Source organism: Myotis yumanensis, unplaced genomic scaffold (genome assembly GCF_028538775.1).
Source record: "Myotis yumanensis isolate MYYU_CA2020_CCGP unplaced genomic scaffold, mMyoYum1.0.hap1 SCAF_4, whole genome shotgun sequence".
NCBI lineage: Eukaryota > Metazoa > Chordata > Mammalia > Chiroptera > Vespertilionidae > Myotis > Myotis yumanensis.
In genome coordinates, this window is record NW_027223755.1 from 8,903,996 (window position 1) to 8,926,906 (window position 22,911).

A 22,911-nucleotide genomic window follows, 5' to 3' on the forward strand; every position below is an offset into this window, starting at 1 on the left:
GTTCAGGATCTGGAGAAGGGGCCGACACACAAATGAAGACACTAGATAAGAAATATAAATTTAGAAATCATGGGGGAACCAGGTGGAAACTTCTCTCTAGCAAAGAAGCTCCCCAAAGCCCTGAACTGATTAGCATTTATTCAATTTTAGATACACATCTTGCCCTCAGTTAGGCTGGCAATCCGGTAGCAGACAATCTCAAAGGTCAGTCAATATTAATAAAGATTTACTTTGAGACTATTAGGTCAGGAAATTGCTTCGAGCCACCACTCTCTCGATAGAAAAATCGGTGCATAGCTTTAGCGCTTGCTAAAGCTCAAGGTTCATCAGCCTTCCGAGTTCCTTGTTGCACTTTCATGAAAGTGTTTGACAATAGATAGCTTCCGGCACATGAGTCTCCTGAGAACCTGTTAACCACAGACCCTCCCTCTGCAGGTCAGGGGTGGGTCTTCGAGCTGCATTCTGACAGAGTCCCCAGGAAGCCCATGCTGTGTGCACTGAGAGAAGTGACCACAGGTATGACCTAGGGTTGCTGGGTCAACTTTCAAAAATCATTTAATGGAACCAGTTTTACTCCCAAAGAAATGAATGTGTTCTCTTTCCTCCATCCTCACCAACACTCGATCTTATCAGACCTTTTGCCTTTTGTCAAACAGAAAGCATGAAACGAGGATTCAATCCATTTCCCTCATTATTAGTGACAATGACCACCATTTCAAGTTGTTTGACCATTTAAGCTTTCTCTGTTCAGATATTTTATCCGTTTTTCAAATGCAGTTCTGTTGTCTGAGGACCCTGAGGGCCCAGTGGGGAAGGGGGTCCACAAAGTCCTTCCTTTTCCAATTTCCCATCGTGTGACGTTCGATTTCCTTCATATACTTTAACACAGTGACTGGCTGCAGAAGTGGCTATGCAGATCCAGCTGTCTCCTGTTAAGCTAGACATTACAGGTTTTCAAACATGTAACATAAAGCCTCTTCTCATTAAAATTGTTTTGAAAAATAGCTGTTTTCTATAATTGTTATTTTAACATGTATTTTTAAATAAATTATTTAAATTTAGTACTTTAATTTCCAATGAGTAAATACCAATAGAATACCAATAACCTACCACACAGAAACCCTTTGGGATTCTCAATGCTAAGAACATAGATGGGTCTTGAGACGAAGTCTGTGAACTGCTGCATGAACGCGTGCTGTCACTCGGTCATTGGTTTGTAGGAGGTTCTTGTGTTTGAATGTATTCTGGACCCTAATCCTTTGTCAGTTACATGTATGGCAAACATTTCTTCCAGTCCGGGCTTGTCTTTTTATTTATGGTGCCTACTGTTCTACAGGACTTTTCATTTTGATTGAGTCCTATTTTCCTGTAGTGTTTTGTACTTTTTCTAAGTACATTAGGAAGGAAATTCCTATCAAACTTCATGCACATTTAATGCAACCTGTTCACTTCTGTCTACAAATATTTTAACTGAAAAAGATTTAACTCATTTCAAATCACCATTATGTAGAAAGCTTTTGTGTTTAAAAAGCACTTTTATATGTGATTTTATTTGACCTTCAGAATAATCCTGCATGATAAATGGGGACAATATTATTATGGAAAGAACTGTGTCACAAACAAGGAAAATGAAGAGCTGAGAAGTGAAATGATTTCGCAGTGTCATGCACACAGGATCAGCAATGAGATCTAACTTCCAATCACAACTGATGAAGATCCCTGAAAAATTATGGCTGGTTTTTGTCAATCAGAATAAAAGTGACAAGTAACCACAATCAATCCTCACACGAAGCAGAAACAATTAAATGCCTGCATGGTTGGCACAGGGCAAGCAAGGGAGGCCTAGAGGGCACTTGCGGGACATTCAACACCTTTCAAGATGATGTCCTACTTCTTACTGCATAATAACATGTGACTACATGCCTGCCTGTGCATTAATATTCCTATTTCATAACTACAGGCAATTCGTCTAGTTCAAGTTAGAAGAAGGTGGAGTGTTCAGATGGAGCCTGGAAGAAAGAGACCAAAGACAGAAAAGTGACCAGTATTTTCCATGAAGGGAGCAAGGAAGAGGGGGAAAAACAATTAGGAGGAAGTAGTGATAGAAGTTAGACACAGAAGGGGAGGAAGGTAAAGAAATATATATCTAAGGGAAATAGACAAAAATAAAAGCTTAAGGAATGAAAGCACGGACCCAAGTCCAGCACAGATGCACCACATCAGTACAACCCCCGAGGCTGTCAGGAAGCCTCGGCACCAGGGGCTCGCTCTCCAGTTTACACACAACTGAAGACTCCTTCCTTTGAGACTCAAGGAGAGAAATAAGTTCACTGAACGGAAAGTGAGGAGTTCGAAGCTACTTTCAAGACCAATGAAAAGAACTGCCTATTTATTTAATCCATCCTAAAACCGACTCATCACTGAACATGTTTGACCACACTCACTTGTAATGACTCTCCATATCTCTTTGGATTTAATATTCATCTTTGCTACAGAATAGAAGGCATAAATAGCAACTTTCTTAAAAAAATCTTTCATTAAAAACATTTTTCTCCATTGAGTGATGTAAAAAAACAAAATAAAACATTTCTAAAAATAGTGATGAAAAAGCTCAAGGCAGAATATCCCTAGTTAATGTATCAGTATAAATTCTGCACCATCTGCTATGCTGACCCATCACACTTTCCAGCTGTCACTGCGCCTGAGGAGGAAGCGCCGTATAAATTAATTTGCTTCCACCTCCACAATTCAAATCAAAGCAAGAAGCCAAGCTGCATGTCGATAATTACCAGTAAAATCTCAAACTGAATCAACATAGTCATACCTTGGAGAGACAGTATTCTCGAAACACAACCATATATAATCACACAGTTTCTATCTTTCATTGTCCTTGAGGGGGAAAATACATAGTAACTAACAATAGGTTCTTTAGAAATAATTTTAAAATTAGAACCAGAGTCATGGTATCAGGTGGAAGAATAAATCTATGGCAATTTTAAAACAAAAGCATTAAATCACATAAAAACACTTAATGAGAAATTCACAAAATAAAACAGAGAGGGGCATTTGTATGTGTTAAAATAATTTAATTCTCCCTGTACATTCTGTCCACGAGCCAGCAGAAACCAAGAATACGTACTTTATAATATTTACCTGTTTTGAGATATTCAAGTCTGTTCAGATGGCAAAGTAGAATTCAATCACTAATGAACTGTTTAAAAATATATATATTAAACAGAAAAATGTTTTTACAAGATAAAAAATAATCTTCCACAATGCAATAAATTGCAGATCACTGAAACTTTAACTCTTTAGATGATTTCAGTTCAGTTTTTGGTTTCAAAATCTAGAGACAATCAGAAAGAAAAGGCGTTGGCAGAATGTCTATCTGTTTTTGCGTTTGTCTTTCTTACTTCGACTACTTGTTACACCATTTAAAGAAGACGATGAGGGCGCTCTTGCATGCCCCGTGGCCTTTAGATGGTCAAACAGTTTATTCCGGGATGGAAACTCGCTGTGGCAGGTGGTACAGCTGATCAGAACGTCACTCTGAGAGGGGGAAACCAATAATAAAAGCAAGTGTTATCTGAGAACAGTATGTTTTCATGTCCTGATTCAATATCAAACAATTGCAAAATAAAGATCTTTTAACAAAGTGGACAACTACCAAGACAGGCTCAACAGGGGCAGCTGTTCCTGAAAGTTAAGTCCCATTAACCACCACCATCAACCTTACGAGTTCTGAGACATGCAATAGCCTGCCCCCCTCAGACTAGGCTTTAGATTTCAGAGTAATAGAAACAGAACAGGAACTGTTCACACAAGCTGATATTTCCCATCTGTGTCTTATTCCTTTAAAGGAAACAATGAGAGTGGCACAAGTCTAAATTCTACGTTTGTCCAGGAAAAGTGCTGACAGATCCACACATATTAGCAGGGGCAGAGGGCTCACTGAACACACTCACACGTTTGGAAGGGAAACTAAGAATTTGGACTACGGCGCTTAAACACCGTACAGGCTGAAACACAGACACACTGCGACCTACCAGGGTCTGAGGCTCGGCAGGCACTCTGACAGATTTCTTCGTATCTTTGGCTTTCTTTCCTTTGGGTTTAGGAACACTGGCAAATAAATGAAAGAATTCAGCATAATCCAATAATTATCATTTTGCTCCCAAGATGACTCAAATGAATGACATGCACTTCAATGGCTAATTCGTTCATTTTAATGGTCATGTTAATTAATTTTCACATTTCAAAGAAATAGCTTTAAAGAGCAACTTTAGAGATCACATTTTATATCAGGTTTGTCACAATAATTAAGAAATTTACCTAAAATGGTTGAAACATAAGCTAAAACGAGACCTGTCAAATCCTCTAAATTTTCATACTATGTGTTTTTGTTAAAAAGCAAAGCACTTCATATTCCATTTGTTGAAGCAAACCATTGTCACTGCCAACCAGTACTCCTCACAGATAGTCTGTGACATTAAGTGTGGCTCCTACAAGTGCTGCTACTTGGACCAGAACCCGCCTGGGACAAACATCCCAACAGTGTCTCATTGAAGTGAAATGAGGAAAATAGCGACACTGTCATGCACTTTTCGTAAAGTTACATTTGTTCAACAGAGAGGATTTTCTTTTATTAAGAGACCATGTCCTTTCTGCTGACTAGTGGGCTTCCCCGGATTCTTTCACCCAGAAGCTGCCGCCAGGACAGCCGTCCACTCCTGGTCCACTTTCACTCTGAGCTGTCCTCTTCCCAGTCCTTGAGGTGAATGGTAGCTTCCCCAGTTATCTCATACTCCCCTCATGTGTGCTAACCACGTTCTTAGGATAAAATCCAAGTGTAACTACACAGAACAGACCGCCTGGGTTACAGGGATGAGCTATGACAATGCTGCCCTACTATTCTTCAAGCAGAAACCAAGAGTCTGTATTAAGTTAAACGGCCTTACAGGCACACATCATTTTATTGCACTTCACAGATGCTGTTTTTACAAAATGAAGTTAAGACCCTCCACAGCAAAAAGGTTACAACGGCCTTTACTGTGGTCGTCAGGAACCAGGCCCGCAATGGCGCTGGTTAGGGTGTAACACAACATTAGCAGCATTCAGCCAGCTTTGAAAGCATCAAGGAAAGGACATAATGGCATACAGGCTACAGATTAAAAGTTACTAATTTACTAAGTATCATCATAGATATGCCACAAATATACCCAAGAGTACTTAGGGTGACATTCCTAGAGAACAATTTATCATGTTAGGAAAGACAGCAGCTGCATCCCTGAAGCTCAAATCGAAGAGCTTTATTTTTTTAAAAGGACTTTATATACGTGCAGGTTTTTTAATGAACTTCTCACTAGGTTACCAGCATCACAGGGGCCCCAGAAAGGCAATGGACACCCGGGGGTATGTGTGAGTGTGTGTCTGTGTGAGAGTGTGTGTATGTGTGTGAGTGTGATTATGTGATTATGTGTGAGTGTGTGTGTGTGTGTGAGAGACGGGGTGTGTGTGTGTGTCAGACTGTGAGACTGTATGAGTGTGTGTGTGTGTGTGAGAGAGAGTTGAGTGTATGGGTGAGAGTGAGTGTGTGTATGAGAATGTGAGAGTATGTGTGAGAGTGTGTGAATGTGAGACTATGTGTATGTTTGTGTGAGGGACTAAGAGTGTGTGTATTTGTGTGTGTGTGTGTAAGAGTGTGAGACTGTGTGAGCGAGTATGAGAGACTGTGTGAGTGCGTGTGTATTCACACCCAGCCCTGACACTCCTCAGCAGTGAAGTCAGCCAGACCAAGTCCTGAACAGAGAACAGCTGTCACAGCCTGTGGATTCGGCGGTGATGCTCCAGCTGAGTGGGCACAGCCTCGTCAGTAGCTTGATCGCACGTGAGCTCGGGGATGACTGACACAGTGATAAATAAGAACCTCAGCGGGATAAGGGAACAAAACGGGATCAAAGCGACTGCTTCCTGATTTTGGCCATTTGCTGAAATGTCTGTGAGCGCGTCCTCTGGCATTCTCTCCAACACCCTTCATCTGTATTCATGTGTCAGATGAATACAGGCACATCCTCTTCCCCCAACCGGCCATGGGAAAGAAGCTTCTACTTGACATATGACAAGATACCCTCATCACCAGGATCAAGATGTAGACAACCACATGCACCTTGGCCTACCTTCTCGCTTCACTTTTCGGGTCCTCACACAGCTGACCAGCCTCTGGGACCCTGACACTCTCTTGGGGACCACCTTCTAATTCTTTGGCACTGTCTTGATTTAAGTCGGTATCTTCTGGATCAACTTTCACTCCTTCTCCTGTTCCATTTTCATTGCAATTATCATCATAATTCTAGGTTATAAACACGTGTGCATTACAAAATAAGTACTATAATAGTACTGGCTTCTTAGGTTATTCAGCCAAATAGTTATAATAAACAATGACAATGTCCCAAGCCCCCTAGTTAGAGTGTATCTTCAGGCAATAAAAAGAAACAGATAATTTTAAAACATGAATGCTCTCCCTCTGATATTTCACCCTTTTCTTTATGCCATTCTATTTAAGGGACTTGAGCATCCACGCATTTTGGTATCTGGGGAGTCCTGGAACCAATCCCCCACAGACACCAAGAGAGAACGGCAATTCTTAAATTTGGACCCCAGGTATGAAATACTTACACTACTTAAATTTCTGAGTATATCAACATTCTTTCAATAACCACAATCATTGCAAGTTTCTAAACAAATGTTTCTTCTGTGAAATTTTAATTATGTTGTCAACAGAACAAACTTCATTATACAATGAGAAATCCCAGGGGTCACGTGTCCAGATATTTTTTTAAATATGGTCACTCAGCTAATTAGTATTAGGAGAATTCCACATGCAAAATTTTAAAACACCCTGACAATAGTAATTAAATAAATTAGTTGCATACATATAAGGGGGGGCTTAAAAAAGAAAACATTTTCAACTCCTTTTAATCGTTTTACAATTGACATGAAATTAGAGCAAAAGTCCTTCTCCTTAATACTATTCTCCTAATACTAAAAGTTTCGCTAACATTAAACAGCAAATCTAGAGTTGTAATGCTCTTGAATTTGGACCCCAGGTATGAAATATTTAAACTACTTAAATTTCTGAGTATATCAACATTCTTTCAATAACCACAATCATTACAAGTTTCTAACCAAAAGTATTCTCCTAATGCTAACATACCTGTGCTGGTTTCTGTTTCTTTTTCTTCTGTTTTTTAGAAAGCCTAAGAGCAAATATAAATCAAAATGTCAAATACTTGATTCTATAAAGATTTATGAAGTAAAAAGAAAAACAATTAAGCCCTAGTGATACAGAGAGAAATAAAAAAAAAATTAAAATTATAAATATCATAAAGCATTAAAAGGAAAATGTTCACATTATTTTAGAATAGTGTAAGTGGCTCAATTGACAGGAATTAGCATGTCAATTACGTAGGTATAAAACTGCTTTTAAATATAGTCATAATATAGTGTGTAAAATTATATTTGACATCATATCTTTACCCATTTCAATACTATAAAGTTCCCTTCACTAGAAGAAATGCAGAAAATACAAGCGTAACAGGCTGACTTCTTCGGGATAAAGCAGCCTCTACAGCAGTGGTTCTCAACCTTCCTGATGCCGCGACCCTTTAATACAGTTCCTCATGTTGTGGTGACCCCCAATTTCATTGTTACAAATTGAACATAATTAAAGCATAGTGATTAATCACAAAAACAATATGTAATTATATATGTGTTTTCCAATGGTCTTAGGCGACCCCTGTGAAAGGATCGTTCGACTCCCAAAGGGGTCGCGACCCACAGGTTGAGAACCGCTGCTCTACAGGCAAGCCCAGGGTGGCAGTATGTCTATGAAATCTTTGGAAGTACCTTTGTCTGGGTGCATCCTCCGCTTCTTCCTCAGAATTGGCATTCAGCAGATTTTCATCCGTCTGAGATCCTGAAAAACTTTCTTCCTCCTTCTCCAGCTGTTGTTTCAGCAAGGCCACCATTTCCCGGTGCCTCTTGGATTTTTCGTGATTCCGCATGCTGAAAGGACAATGCAACTGAGTAACTGCGACAGGCTTACGTCAGATGTGCCAAGTGTGGCTGGGGGTGCGACTCAGTTAATGTACTCCTTTCTGATCAACCAGGCAGACATTAGTGACTACGGAGAGAGAGCACCCTGTCTTCTTAGACCTCGGGACCCTAGGAACCCAGCACTCCATCCATTTTCCTGCACCCAGAATTCCCCCTCCTTCTGTCCTTTCATATGTTCTCCTTTTTTTTTCTCAAATTCTCTATTATTTTTTTTTTTCCAATTCTTTAAATTCAAGCCTTCTCCTCTATTTCCTTTTAATCACTGATTACTTGCAGGGGCCTGGAGCGATGACTGGGAAAGTACAAAACCACATTGTAACTTTAAAAGGAGACACCCTGGACGTGAGAGACGGTGATGTGAGGCCTTGACGTGGCAGTTTACCAGCTGCCTTTCGCCTTCTCTAGAGGCACCCCCTCTCACTCCCACAATCTAAAAGTGAGTTCAGACACGTGTGCCCCGTGGCCACTAAGTAACACTACACAACGTGGAGCTGACAACCCTTAGGCTGTGAGAGTAGCTACACTAGAAAGCAGGAAACTTGTGTCTCTGTCAACCTTCTCTCATCTGTTCAAATTCTCGTTTGCTTGTTTGGGTTGCTGCTCTCCTCCCCGCTAGTATCTCCTGCAGATCAAGGTTCCTTGGAGAAATGGGAACATTTCGTGCCAGATAGGAAGTGCTCGGCAATGACTGGGCATGTCAGGGACGCAGGAGCAGGTGGAAGGACTCTCACTAACCACTGACGGGAAACTGGAGCATGAAAAGGGCAATAACAAATACAAAACACTGAAAAAGTCCCTAAACTCAGACGGACACAGACCGGTCCAAGGGGCAGTGAGGCTCCTGTTTACAGCAGAAAGCCACGTGCTGATGACCATGTGACACGTGTAACGCAGTACCTGCCCCTCAACCGGGTCCCAGATCCAAGTGAGAAAGATGCCACACAGGACGCTACGAGGATCACCTGACGAAAGTGGAACACGGCAGGAAACGACAGAAGTGGCATCAATGGCATCCGTTTCCTCCAACTGACAACTGCATTCTGATTGTAGAGAATGTGCTTAGGCGCACTGCACACGTCACGTACTCAGAACCGTGTGTAGCGAGAGAACAAGCACACGCAAATGGGGAGCCTGAGCAACCATGAGTGGAGCGCTCTACACTCTGTCCTCGCAACTGGCCTGTGAGTTCGATGTTACTTCCAAATAAACAAGACTTTTAAACCTTCCCTGCGGCTGTTTCCTGCTGCTGCTGCGTCTCCAGCTCGCCCACTCCCCACTGCTCCATGGCTTCCCCGGAGGCTCATCCAGACAGACCATTCCTGACGCCCACATCCTCACCGTCATCCCCTGGTCCCCTTTTCTCTTTTCTGCGCGTATTTTGCTGCTTTTCCCCTTGCTGGTTCTACATTTCCCCCCATATTCTTGACTCTCCTTATACCAGTACCCATTTTAGTACTTCTGTCCCCACTGTTCCTGCAAGAGCAGGTCCTCCGCGCTCTCCCGCCTGGGAGCAGGCCTGTGCTCTTCCCCGCCCCCTCACTCTTTTTCCTTAGGTGTAGTACCTATATTACGCTAAGCAAAATAAGCCAGTCGGAGAAAGATAAACATCACATGATCTCACTCATATGTGGGATATAATGACCAACATAATTCTATGAACAAGAATAGATCAAGAGACAAATGGTAGGGGAGGGGGGTTAGAGAGCAACCAAAGGACTCATATGCACGCATATTAGCATAACCAATGGACAAAGACATTGGGGTGGTGGGGGGTTGCCCGGGGTGGGAATGGCTGGGGAGGGGGGGCGGTCAATTGGGGAAAAGGAGACATATGTAAAACTTTAGACATCATAATAATGAATAATTAAAAAACAATAAAAAATAAGAGATCAAGGAGCCAATCAATAAAGCCCCTCCTCCCCTCAGTAAATGTCCCCTCGCAGGACACGTGAAGCTCCTGGGTGGCAGCAATGGCCTGTATGGGAGCGATGGCTGGAAGTGAGTCTCCACCAACAGAGAGAGATGGTGTAGCCTCGGGGCCCATATGACTGCACCTTCTTTGCCAAAAAAGCAACATTTCTTTCTGAAGACCACGTGCATGTTTACAAAGCAGCTGCCCACAGGAATGCTGGCATGACTGATCACTCCAGGGGCTGACCTGCTGCTACAACGGCCTTCTCCCCAGGATGCTGTAAGGACTAGGGAGCTGCTACCAGCAGCATTTTCTTTTCAGGACTTGCAAAGCGTTACACTCGCCTCAAAAGAAAAGGTGAGTTCAAAGACCTTACACTTACGCCTTTTCCGTCTTGAAAGATTTGTCACACGCTGGGCAGTACAGTCCCTCATAAAGCTCCACGCCATCGGCCTCGTCGCTGTCCTTCCCTGCAGGAAACAGGTTGCAGTAAGAAGCCTGTGCCATTAGAACACAGACCTACAACATGCTAACAAAACGTTTACTTCCTTACCAAGGAAAACAATGACGTTACAGGATTCAAGCTGACCCTTTAAAAGCAACACTAAATTATAAGAGATGAAAATCCCTTTAACTTTCTATTTCTCTTTATAAGTCTACTCAAAAGACAAAAAATTCTCAGAACCCTGGGAGTGAGCAAAGTTCAGAAAATCAGAGGTCCATAGTTCTACCACAAAGCAATTTTTTCAACAAGGTGTTTTTAACTTACCTCTTGAGCAAGATTTGGTACAAACACATTTATATAATTGTAATCTATTCTTAAATGCTTAAATAAACTTAGCTCACAACATTCTGTCATTATTGGACAAGTCATAAAATAGCATACTACATGTAAAGTTTAACACTGTCTTTACAGACTATTTTTTATAAGCCTCAAGATTTATTACACTGGAATAATTACTACCGATACAGTCCAAAAATCTAAGCAATTAAAAAGTGCAATGAAGTCTTTGCACAATACCATCTTCTATCTTTATAGGAAATAATATTAAAAGTGATGTTAATATGGTTTTGAAGGACAGTCTCATTAAAATCATAAATGATCAGAATACATGCAAAGTTCAGTATATGGTATTACTGTCTAATTACGGGTACACTTTCAAGGTATCATATACATGAAATAAACTTTGATTAATCAAAGAGTTAATAAAGAATGCTGGATTCGAAGCCAAAATCTGGATTTAAAATGGTCATATACACCCAGGCATATGCCACAGCTTCTCAGTCTTAGTTTCTTCTTTAGGAAAATGCAGCCAATTATATGAGCAAAACCTACATTTAAGGGCTATTGTGGGAGGGTCAAGCAGCAAAATGATGTATGTGAAAGCATGCTATAAATTATTTAACTCTATGTAATTATACCACCTAATGTTTGCAGAGTGTTTATAATTTCCCAAACACTTTCACATTTACGTCTTACTTATTAATAAAACATTCCATTTCCTAGTCATTTTGATTAGTTAAAAGTTTGTCATTTTATCACTTGGTTTATTAGTCTGAAAAAGCACATCTGTAGGTATTTCAGTGCACCAAGTGCCTTCTATGAAGTCAGAAAGGAAGAATCTACCATGTAGACACACCACACAACATCAGCTTTTCTGGAAAGAGCTGCTATGAAAACGTGACCTACTACTTAACTGCACTTTTTAAAATAACCAGTCTGCGGTCACGTCACTCCTGTCAGCATGTCCACTTATTTATCAACATACTAGAGTCCCGATGCACGAAATTTGTGCAAGAGTAGGCCTTCCTTCCCCCGGCTGCTGGCACCGGCTTTCCTCACAGCCCTGACTTTGTCTGGAAGGTCTTTCAGAAGGACGTCCAGTCTAATTAGCATTATGCTTTTATAGATGTATATGGCCAGAAGCACAAATTGTTTAAAACATCGTCAGAAAAGAGTTTGTTAATCAAATTACCAGAATTAGCCGGCTTCAATAGACAACCTTTCCTTGGTCCATACAGTATTGTTTTTCATGTTAATTATCTGTCACACTTAAAAACTGGGAGATGTCACATAAAAATCCAAAGTCCCAGCTTCACTGAAACCAAACAGATGTGAAAACTCTGGCAACAGCCGCTGGAAGGGGTGTCCCAGGTTCTCCTCCCTCCATGCTCCCACTCCACTGTCTTATCTCTGCCCTGGCCCCTGTAAGCACCCGAGTGCATCCTGTGCACAGAAACATGACTTCCCAGAGTCCCGATGAGTGCAGTTACCATCCTGTCCGTCTCTGAGCTCCTGCTCCTCCCCTTCGTCTTCCTCTGAGCCGTCTCCGAACTCCTTCTCGTACCGCGCCTCCATCTCCCGGAGCTCCTTCTCCAGGTCGGCCAGCGCCATCCAGCTCTGCTCCTTGTACTGCTCGGCCAGTCTAGACACAAACAGCACAGTCTCCACACTGCGCTCCCCAACTCTTCAGGCTCCGAGTCCATCCTCAGAGAGCGTCCTACCACCCCACCCCACCCCCAACGCTGTCAGCGCTCACACACTTCACACCTGCACCGAATTAAAGGGCAAAGTCACTGGAAATCTGTTAGCTGTCCTGGTTGATTTTAATTGCTCGACTAGATAATGGGTTTTGAAACATATAACTCTTAGCAACTCATTAAATGGTTTCAAGTGATGTTAAGTTGTAAGTGCTAATATTCAAAAGATGAGGGGTGGGGCAGGAAGAATTTTTAAGAAGTCGTTTTTTTAGAGAATGCTGTAATGCTCTGGACACAATGCTTTTACAGTAACTCAAAAACAACCACCCTTTGAAGGCACTAGAAGGACCTAGACAGCTGAGAGTACACCGACTAAGAGCCAGTCCTGGGCGGCGGTTAAAAGCGAGGCCCTGGGCTGACTCCCTGGGTCCAACCCCGCCTCTGCGATTCGCTGGCCGTGCGACCTTGGCCTGTCTGCCTCGCATCCACAAAGGAACGAGGATACGAACCAGCACTTGCTCCCAGAACCGCTGGGAGAAAAGCCCGGAGCGGAGCGGGGCCTTGTGCAGAGCGAGAGCTCAGGGGCCTTAGTTACTATTAACTTCCACAGGCGTCTGGAAAGGTCACAGGTATAAAGGGCCTTGGAAGGACCTTTCACAGATGAAAAATCACTGTGCAACGTCAGGATTTAAAAGGTGAAGCCAAGATGCCTCAACCCAACGTGGAGGCACACGGCAGGTACCTCCTGCTGTGGCCCTGGGCCCCGCACGGCCAGGCCCCCCGCCCCCCCGCACGTACTTGGCCTGCTTCAGCTTCTGCTGCCGCCGCATCTCCTCGGCTTTGCGGGCCTTCTCCGCGTTCTGCTCCTCCACCAGCCGGCGATGCGCCTGCACCCTCTTGTCTCTCTTTCGAATGAAAGCCACCAGCTGACGGACAAGCTCGTTCTTCTCCTTCCTCGCCTTATCTCGAGTCTTCTTGTTTTCTTTCTCCATGGCTCGTTTCTCCCAGCGGTTGGAAGCTTGTCGGGTATCATATTCCTCTTTCCAAGCAAAGTTCTTCTGCGTGCAGAAGCTCTGCCAGTAAGCGTAGAAAGGGTGGACTACCTGGCGACAGAGAAAACAGGCAAAATGCTCGCTTCGATGTAGACTTGTTTCGGTAAGGCAGCAATGTTAGTGATGCAGAACATCTTTCGTATTTAAAACACTGCTATTAATCAAAGGAGAAGACAATCCTCTTAAGGCTTTAACAAAATAAATCACTATTCAGCATGAATTTAATGAGGAAATGAATGGGATGGGACCACAGTCAATTAGGAGGGAAAGGTCAAGAAAAGGGGAGGCTGCTGGGAAGAGAAAGGAAGCAAGTCACAGGATAGGAGCGAGAACGAGGATCCATTTTTACAAATAAAGAACCAGGATGTGAGACGCACTGATCCACGCTAAGCGGACAACAGCCGTGCACGCCCCTCACCGTGTCATAGTCGCTCTGGGAGTCCCCGAAGGTCGGGAAGTCCTCCGCATCCTCCTCCAGCACGGATTCCAGCTCTTCCTTCGCAATCATTTCAAACACATTCCGATACACCGCGTAAAAGCCCTAGAGCAGGCGACAGAAACACACATTCCTACACTTTATAGTCTAATCACAGAGTGAGATTTTAAAATGCAATGTGAAAAACTTTACTGTTGAAAAATTACAACCCCAAACTCTGTCCGTGTAAGTACATCTACGTTCCAATTGGAGGTTTTTAATATGTGGATACTTTAAATATGAAGCCAATGGTGGCTTTTTTTTGTTTGTTTTCAGAATGAACAGTTTCACTTTCGATTACAGAATTCTCTGCATTTGAGAGTCTCACTTAAGTGCTTGGTAAGAAATGGTAAGGGAGTCCACGCCTTACCTTCTCATCATCTCCATACCCAGAGTAGCAGGTGACGGTGAAGAAGTGAAGCAAGTCTAAGCTGTCATCCTGATATTCCCCATCAAGCCCACCTTTGAGCAGAGCCTCTCTATGATTATCATACCTGAGCAGATGAAGAAATGAGCAGCGTCAGGGAAGGCGAAATGCATAAGAATTTAAAAGGACTTCTTACTCGGAAACAGCCAGAATGCTATTGCAGTCCATTTTAATGTGTCCAACCCACAACCAAAAAATTTTAAGAAAAAAATGTCAACATGAAAAGACAATCTATCGTAAAATTGCTGATTAAAACTCTGACTAGCCCACTACCGGCATGTACAGCACTAGCCCATGGGAACAAGGGACTGTCATGCGCCAGGGAACCTCCACATCACTCCCCGCAGGTGGCTGCAGTCCCAGGAAAGAAACATTCCTGAGCAGGACGGGGTGGACAGAATCTCGACCACAGACTACTTACACACGCGGGATCTGAGAATTTAGCAGCATGAACCGAAATCACGCTTGCTATGTCTACGTAAACAATGGAGTAGCTTCACGCACATGCAATCACCCACAGAACAACTCAGTAAAGTTTGCTACAACAGGAAGCTGAGGCTCAGGGACATTAAACAGCTGTTGTCCACAATCATAAAGCCTGTAAGCAGCAAAGCCAGACGTCAGAGCCAGGTCCGAGCGCCGGGAGGACTCAGAGTGCAGTGCCGCCTGCACACAGCAGCAGAGGAGAAACACGCAGGCCTCTCTCTGTGATTTCCATGTAAAAGGCGATTTTATAGGAACTTCCTTTACAGCCTTTCTCTCTGGAGGCCGGCCGTGGGCACGCTGACCCCGAGGACAGGCAGAGAGCATGCGCACCACCCGGGCTGCGGATGAGCAGCAGGTCCTGCAGTTGTAACAGGCTCAACACCTATCCCTCTGCAGCAAAAGTCCCAACACAGACTCTGTTCGGAAATGATATTCAATGACCAGGTCATCATTAACAAAAGATGTAGAAGCTTAACTCGATTTCTTCATAGAGTGTAGTTGTAGGGAAAATATTACAATTCTTGTATTAAAACACTGTACCTCTGTGTTAAAAAAAAAAAAAAAGAACCCTCTGATTTTATTTATTTTAAATGATGAGAGAGAGTTGTTGTCCCACATATTTCTGCATTCACTGGTTTATTTCTGCATGTGCCCTGAGCGGGGATCGAACCCACAACCTAGGTGTATCAGGATGATGCTTCAACCTACTGAGCAACCTGGCCAAGGTTTTTTAAAGACAAGTCAGCATGCTTCCTTGTCTGACATCAGAAAATTGTCATACACCAAAGAGACCCCATTTAATGAGAAGTCACTTCATATATCAAAGTTAAAACTATCTTAACTGCCAAGCTTTCTGCATCAGGAGCTATAACATCAGACAGTTGGAGTAGGAAGTTCCCTCCTCCTCAAATACTGCATTTTATATGAGTAGGTGACAGAAGTCTCAGAGCACACCAAAAACCATTAATGATTTAAATGTTTTTAAAAACCCTCTCTTGACAATTCTTCCCAACAACATACACGAGGACGAGAGGGACAGCGTGCTGCTCACCATGCTCTTTCCTGAGGGTCACTCAACACGTCATATGCTGCTTGGATTAATTTAAATTGTTCAGCTGCTTCTGCGGCGTTATCCAGATTTTTATCTGTGAAAACAAAGTCACAGAAATTCAGTCATCAAAAAAGTAGGACAAAATCTAAAAGGGGGCTCACCCATCACAAATGCCAGCAACACACGAGGAGTGTGCAAAACAAAGGGAAACTAGGAAAAGGCAGAGATACTGGGCGATGGTTAATAATCAGAACCTAAGTGTCTACTCGAGTAGAAAGTTCAGGCTTCCTAAGTCTGGTGCCTCCCCGCACTCACCCTGAGCCCTCACCTGGGTCCACAGAAGGAAAACCCTGAGCAGCGCGCACCTTCTTTTTAGGAGAAACGAAATATATGTATATCATTGGTTAGGAAGAACTGCTATTATTTAGTGTTAGGTCAGGGGTCCTCAAACTTTTTAAACGGGGTGGGGGGGGGCAGTTCACTGTCCCTCAGACCGTTGGAGGGCCGGACTATAGTTTAAAAAAAAAAACTATGAACAAATTCCTATGCACACAGCGGCGGCAAAAACACCCGGCGGGCCAGATAAATGTTTTCCGCGGGCCGCATGTGGCCCGCAGGCCGTAGTTTGAGGACCCCTGTGCTAGGTTATACTTTCTGTTCACAACCTGTTTTTCTTCCTTATTAGCACATACAAAAATAAAGTTTTAATTAGCTATACTATTCTTCTTAGCTGTGTTTCCTTAACCATGGAATTCAGAAAGCAACTTTGCCTCAAGATGGCAGCCACCTTCCAAGACGACCCCCAAGAACCCCCACCTCCTGGCATCACACCGTGTGGTCCCCAGGGCTGGTGTGCTTGGCCGACAGCAGGCAGCAGTGTGAGCAGTGACATGGGGGACAGCACAGTATGGTGCTTCTGAGATGTTCTGATGAAAGACAGCAGTTTCCATTGTGGACTCTCACTCCCTCTGGGCTCACTGCCATGGCATGACGACACCCAGGTGGCGATGGAGAAGCCACGCGGTGAGAATGGAGGCCTCTGGCCGTGGCCAGCAGCGACTGAGGCCTGCCAACACCATGTGAGCGAGCTTGAAAACAGGTGTCCCAGACAGTGAAGACACAGCCTCTTAAGAAACCCTGAGCCAAAACCACCCAGCTAAGCTGTTCCCAGGCTCTGATCCTCAGAAGCTGTGTGAGTCCACCTGATGAATGTTTGCAGTGTTTTTTGTTTTAAGCCCTGAGTTTCTGGTAGTTTGTTACACAGCAATAGGTAACTAATATGCTCAGAAAGTAAACTATTTGAATCCATCTCAGAGCACACCAGAGCTCTTTAAGCTACAGCTCCATAATTGCCCTCTAAGAGGCGAGAGGAAAATATGACAGATGTGTATTCCCTACAATAGTCTGGCAGCCTTAGAGCAAGGCATCCTGCCTCCTCCTCTCGGGTACCATTGCAGGGATCCCACATCCTTCAGGTGGTTGGTTGTCTGCTCAACAACTAACAGTGACAACACTGTCTCAAGGCAGCAGTTGGCCATGGCTCTTTTTGCTAAGATGTTTTAACACAAAAAACTTTCAATATTATTTTGAAACTAGAGGCTCGGTGCACGAATTTGTGCACAGATAGGGTCCCTCAGCCTGGCTGGCGATCAAAGCCAATCAGGCTGTCTTGCCCAGTCCCGATCGGGGCACCTCGGGGCCGCCCAGCCGGGGGGTAGGGACCACGGGAGGTTGGCCAGCCATGGGAGGTTGGCTGTGGGAGTGCACTGACCACCAGGGGGCAGCTCCTGAGCTGAGCGTCTGGCCCCTGATGGTCAGTACACGTCATAGCTACCAGCCGGTAGTAACATTCGCTTAGGCTTTTATATATTATAGATCATGATCCCTTAGAACTGAAAGGACAAAAGTCCCCATCCCTGTTTGTGAGCATAAAATGCAAGTCTAAATCCATGTCCACAGTGCAAGCCCATCTGAAGCAATAAACATCTCTTTGGGGCTGCAATGCTTACACTTGGACGCAAGCTGTATGGTCAGGAGGATGGAGCAGGTCTTTGAACGTTTCATCAAGCAGCTGGAGCTACCAAGATGGGCCACCTCTGGATTCCTTAATATGTGAGATTAATAAATGGCTCTGGTTTAGCCACTGTAGGCAGCTTCCTATCACCTGCAGCTAAACACAAGCCTGATATGACTTGAAGGTGAGAGTCCAGCTAAAAATAGTCATGCTTTCCAAGTCTTCCTCAAATCACTAAGAAAATCTTGTCAGATAAGAAAAAGCACAGTTGAGATGGAAGCTGAATGGCAGAAACAGGCAGCAAAACAAAGCAGGTGCCTGCTTGGGAGTGGAGGTGGGTGGCTCTTCTTCATCTTTTAATCAGTCCTGCACTTGGTTGTCCTGCTTCTTCCCACTCCCTTCTCGCCTCCCCCAAAGAAGTTTGAAGAAAGCTAAAGCTTTTAAATGCATAAAACCCACTAAAGTACCACCTGAAAATAAGATCTAATCTCTCACTGAAGCATCTTTCTTAAATCATTTTTTTCAATCAATTAAGATGTCATAATGCTTTTTATTTCCGTTAAACATACCTGACCTGGTTGACTAGCAGGTTGAGCTGAGATCCAAAAGCATGAGAGTGAGAAGTTAAAAAGCACTAATTTAAAAAATTGAAAGCCCACATGATGTATTATTCACCAAGTGCAAAAAGCCACAGGCATTGCAAATCCAGCCATCACAGTTTAAAAGGCATTCATTCTCACATCATTCTCTGTGCTTTTCTCTTCACCCACTATGCTCTTTCCACTCCCTTCCAAGCCTTTATACAGTGCCTTCTGGAAAATTCCATGGATCGTGCCACTTAAGCCAGGCTCCCTGAGAAGGCTGCTTGCTTCCCTCTCAGACTCCTTCAGCCACAGCCTTCACAGGGCAGGTCTGTGACAGAGCTGGTGTCCTCCTGGCCACTGCTCCGTCACTCACCAGAAGACAAACTAGCATTGCTTCCTGATCCATTCATTGGCCATCCCACCTTCCTCCCCTCCTGTCTGTTCCCCTCCCAACCACTGTGGTTATGCACAGAGAATCCTGGCACTTGGCTCAGCCTCCACCCCCAGGTCCTGGTCGTCATACTGAAGACTTAATGTCCCTTGACCTCCAGTCTTGCCTGCTCCAACCTACTGTCCCCAGGACAGCCAGCGATACTTGAAAAACGCAAACCTACCATCGCGCCCCTGCTCCCAGCACTTCACTGGCTTCCCAACGCTCTCAGGTTAAAATCCAGTCCCTAGTCCAGTCCCTCACGCCTTCAGGAACTGGCCCTACTCCCCTGGCCTTCCTGGCCTCGGCCATGCTGGCTTTCTCCTGCCCCCTCCACCTGTCTTCTCTGTATTCCCGCGTTAGGTCTCCACGGAGATGTCCATTCTAGGGAGGCCCATCTCTCCCACAAATACCAAAACCCAGTACAGGTCGGTACCTGTGCTCAGGGGCACCTGTTATTTGCCTTCATGCTGCCCTTACCTCAACGGACTGACATCACCCATCTCCTCACAGTGTCGCCCCGAAGACCGCATGTGCCAGCAGGGCAGGGACCACTCCTGTCTCTACCCACTGAGCCAAACTGGCTAAACCAACCCATGTTTTCAGACTTCAGTCCAGCTGTCCACTGGGCCACTTCTGTCCACCGCGTGTCCACCGCGTGCTCCTCCCTATTCGGTTCAGTTCACCCTTCCCACTTGCATCCTCAGGGACCCAGGCTCCTGCCAAGGGGAAGCCTCACAGCCCCTCAGGCAGTGGTTCTCAACCTGTGGGTCGAGACCCCTTTGGGGGTCGCCTAAGACCATCGGAAAACACATATATAATTACATATTGTTTTTGTGATTAATCACTATGCTTTAATTATGTTCAATTTGTAACAATGAAATTGGAGGTCACCACATGAGGAACTGTAGTAAAGGGTCCCGGCATTAGGAAGGTTGAGAACCACTGCCCTCAGGACCCAGGGGGGCTCCCTCGCCTCCTGCATTCCCGGGGGTTACCGGTTGGTCTATCAGTCCAGTGACCAATTCCATGCGCTGTGCTGTTCTGCTTGCCCCGTATTTAACTCTTTTCTGCGTGTGAGGCATGTTTTCCCAGCAAGACGGAGGCATTTCAGAACCCAGTGACTTACTTGCCCATCCCGGAGGCTAGAAACGTGCTTATTGATCAGTGCCCATAGGAAAGCCCCTTATCAGCCTGGAGATGCCGAGATCCCACTCCTGCCCGAGCTCCCCCGGCTGGGAGCTCACCCGGCCACAGTCACCCAGGCCGGGGCGGGGCCACGGCATGAAAACCACGCCAATGAAGACACTTCTGAGTCAGACACAAACTTCACCGGGCAGAGGGGTCCTCGCCTCTGCCTTGATTTCAAGGGGACGGGAGCCATCGTTACACTAAGTGGCAGGGACTCCGGGACCAGTTCAGGGAGGAGGGGAAGCACGAGGAACCTGGGCGCAGGGGACTCGGGTCCGGACAAGGCCAGGACCGCCTCACCCCGCCTCCCGCCACCCGCCGCCCGGGGTCCGGGGTCCGCGAGGCGCGGGAGGAGCCAGCGAAGTCCCCGGGGCGCCGTCTCCCCACCCAGCGGCCATGGGGGCTGTGGGCACCGGCGGGGTGGCGCCTGAAGGGACGGGGTGCCGGAGCTCGAGTGCACCTGGGTGGAGGGCTGCGTCCACCGGGGGCGGAGGGGGGGGGGCGGCGCAGGGGCCACCGGCCGGGCACCGGGGTCTCGGGCACGGTGTCCAGGGCGAAGGGAGTTACAGGGCGGGACGGCGGGACCGCGGCGGCGGCGGCGGAGTTACCCGGGTGCCATTTCAGGGCCAGCTTCCGATAGGCCTTCCTGAGCTCCTCCTCGCTGGCGTCGCGCCGCACCCCCAGCGCCTCGTAGTGACACTTCATCGCCCGCGCGGGCGGGGGGCCGGGGCAGGAGCCGGGGCCGGGGCCGGGGCCGGGGCCCGGGGCGGGGCAGGGACCCGGGCCCGGGCTGCAGTGGTGGCAGCACTGACTGTCCTGACTGTCCTCTCTCGCGGCGGGAGCCGGACGCCAGCACCGGGCCAGCCAGCGAGCGCGGCGGCGCGGGGCGGCGGAGGCGCGCGGCCGGGACGGGCGGCGAGGGCTGCGGCACGCGGATGCGCGGAGGGGGCGGCGCCGGCGGCCGCGGCTCCGCATGGGAGGAGGGCGGGATCTGCGCCGGAAAAAGCTGGGTGGGAAGGAGGCGGGGCCTTGGGGGAGGAGGTGGAGCCTCGGTGAGGAGGAGGCGGGGAGGCGGGGCCTCGGCGAGGAGGCGGGGCCACGGCGGGCGGGAGGCGGGGCCACGTGGCTGTCATTGTGAGGGGCACAGAGGGCGGTCAGTATGAGTGGCACTAACTGGGCGGCCGTCCTGGGGGTGAAATGGGTGGAAGAAAACAGTGGAAAACATCTGGTTGTGGTTCTGATGATAATTTCTTAACTGAGCCCCGTTTTTACAGATGAGGCGACTCATGCCGGAAGTAGTCCAGTAGTTTGCTCAAGCCTTCACAACTAACCAATGCCAGAATTCGGTTGGACCGAACAGTTAAAAAACACCACTTTTATAACTCTTCCATTCTCTTCAGCTGCCATTTAATGAGACCACTATTTCCCATTTTGACCAATAGGCATAGGAATAACATCAAATAAGATGACTTAAACTAAATTTAAGAGAGAAGCATCAACACTTTTTAAAATAACATACTAAATGTTTAACCACCAATATGGATGAAGTTGTACCGACCCCCCATCCATCATTCCTTAATCCTAACTTTCTGGCCTCTAATCCTCATTTTCAAGATTGGTTTAGGTTAAGAATTGCAATTAAAGCATAGTATTTAACTAGGTCTTCCTGATCTAACAGATACATTGTATTACAGATGGAAGATCTGTACGGTTCCAAACAACTTGGTAAGGTGTCAAAATAGTAACCTAATTCTCATTAAAATGCACCAACACAGCAACATATTTCACTGTAATATGGAATGTTCACATACATCAGCTACTAGTAGGCTTTATTTGTAAATCACGTATCATTAGAGAAGGGTGGGCTCCCCGACACTTATTGTAAAGTTGGGGTGCTAAAAGTTTAGGAAGATATATCCTGCTCCCTACACAATCAAAACAAACCAACTCTAAACTTCACCAAGTTTATCCACACAACACAATCCAATCAAAACTCTAACGTGCACTTGCCTGCTTTCCAAAGAAAGAAGGTACTATATGACCTTGGTTGTTAAATTGCTAGTGCATAGGAATTGAGAAGTTTGAATGCAGGGAGAAATGGCAACATTCCCCCCTCTGAGAATGGAATTATGTGTTGGGGGCGGGTAGGGAGGGAGTAACAAAGGACTTTTTTCTTCCTTCAACTACATCTTATTTTGCTTACAACCTCTGAGTCACTTGCCTTTCTCCTTAAAGGAATCTATTTTTGCCTATAACATTGCATAGAAAATTCAACTATTACACTAGACATAAACTTCAATCTAAAGGAATATCTTTATTAAATGGGTTGGCTTCTAAATGAATGTGGACTTGGGCGATATGAGGAATTCTCAACCAAATGAGGTATTCATATAAATGACTGAAAGAGAATTTTGGCAAAGGACAATGTGGAAACTGATAAAGTTATTAAATTGGAAAGCCCACAGAAAACTCTGCAACACACACATCAAAAAGTATTAAGTACTCAAACTCACATCTTATGTTCATAACCTGTAATTAACTTCTTGAGATGTGGGTGTTTAAAAAAATCCTCAATACAGTTATTTTCATACAAGGCCAGATTTATCAAGATAACCTGACCCGAATTACCTGCATAATTTAGAAGACTTCAAGTAGCCTCATCATTTACATTACTTTCAGATCAAGTAGCCTAA

General features: G+C 45.3%; 1 protein-coding gene across 1 annotated transcript; it reads right to left on the minus strand.

Moving 5' to 3' along the window:
- Nucleotides 1-3,065: 3,065 nt before the first annotated feature.
- DNAJC21 (DnaJ heat shock protein family (Hsp40) member C21) lies at nucleotides 3,066-21,123 on the minus strand. Its single transcript, XM_070411846.1, has 12 exons — nucleotides 20,827-21,123; nucleotides 16,000-16,093; nucleotides 14,406-14,529; nucleotides 13,979-14,101; nucleotides 13,307-13,611; nucleotides 12,302-12,453; nucleotides 10,410-10,497; nucleotides 7,906-8,064; nucleotides 7,214-7,256; nucleotides 6,177-6,349; nucleotides 4,047-4,122; nucleotides 3,066-3,549 (listed from the first exon to the last, which is right to left on the minus strand). Exons 1-12 carry the CDS (start codon nucleotides 20,921-20,923, stop codon nucleotides 3,385-3,387), a joined length of 1,599 nt encoding a protein of 532 aa, XP_070267947.1. The 5' UTR covers nucleotides 20,924-21,123; the 3' UTR covers nucleotides 3,066-3,384.
- Between the last annotated feature and the right edge of the window lie 1,788 nt (nucleotides 21,124-22,911).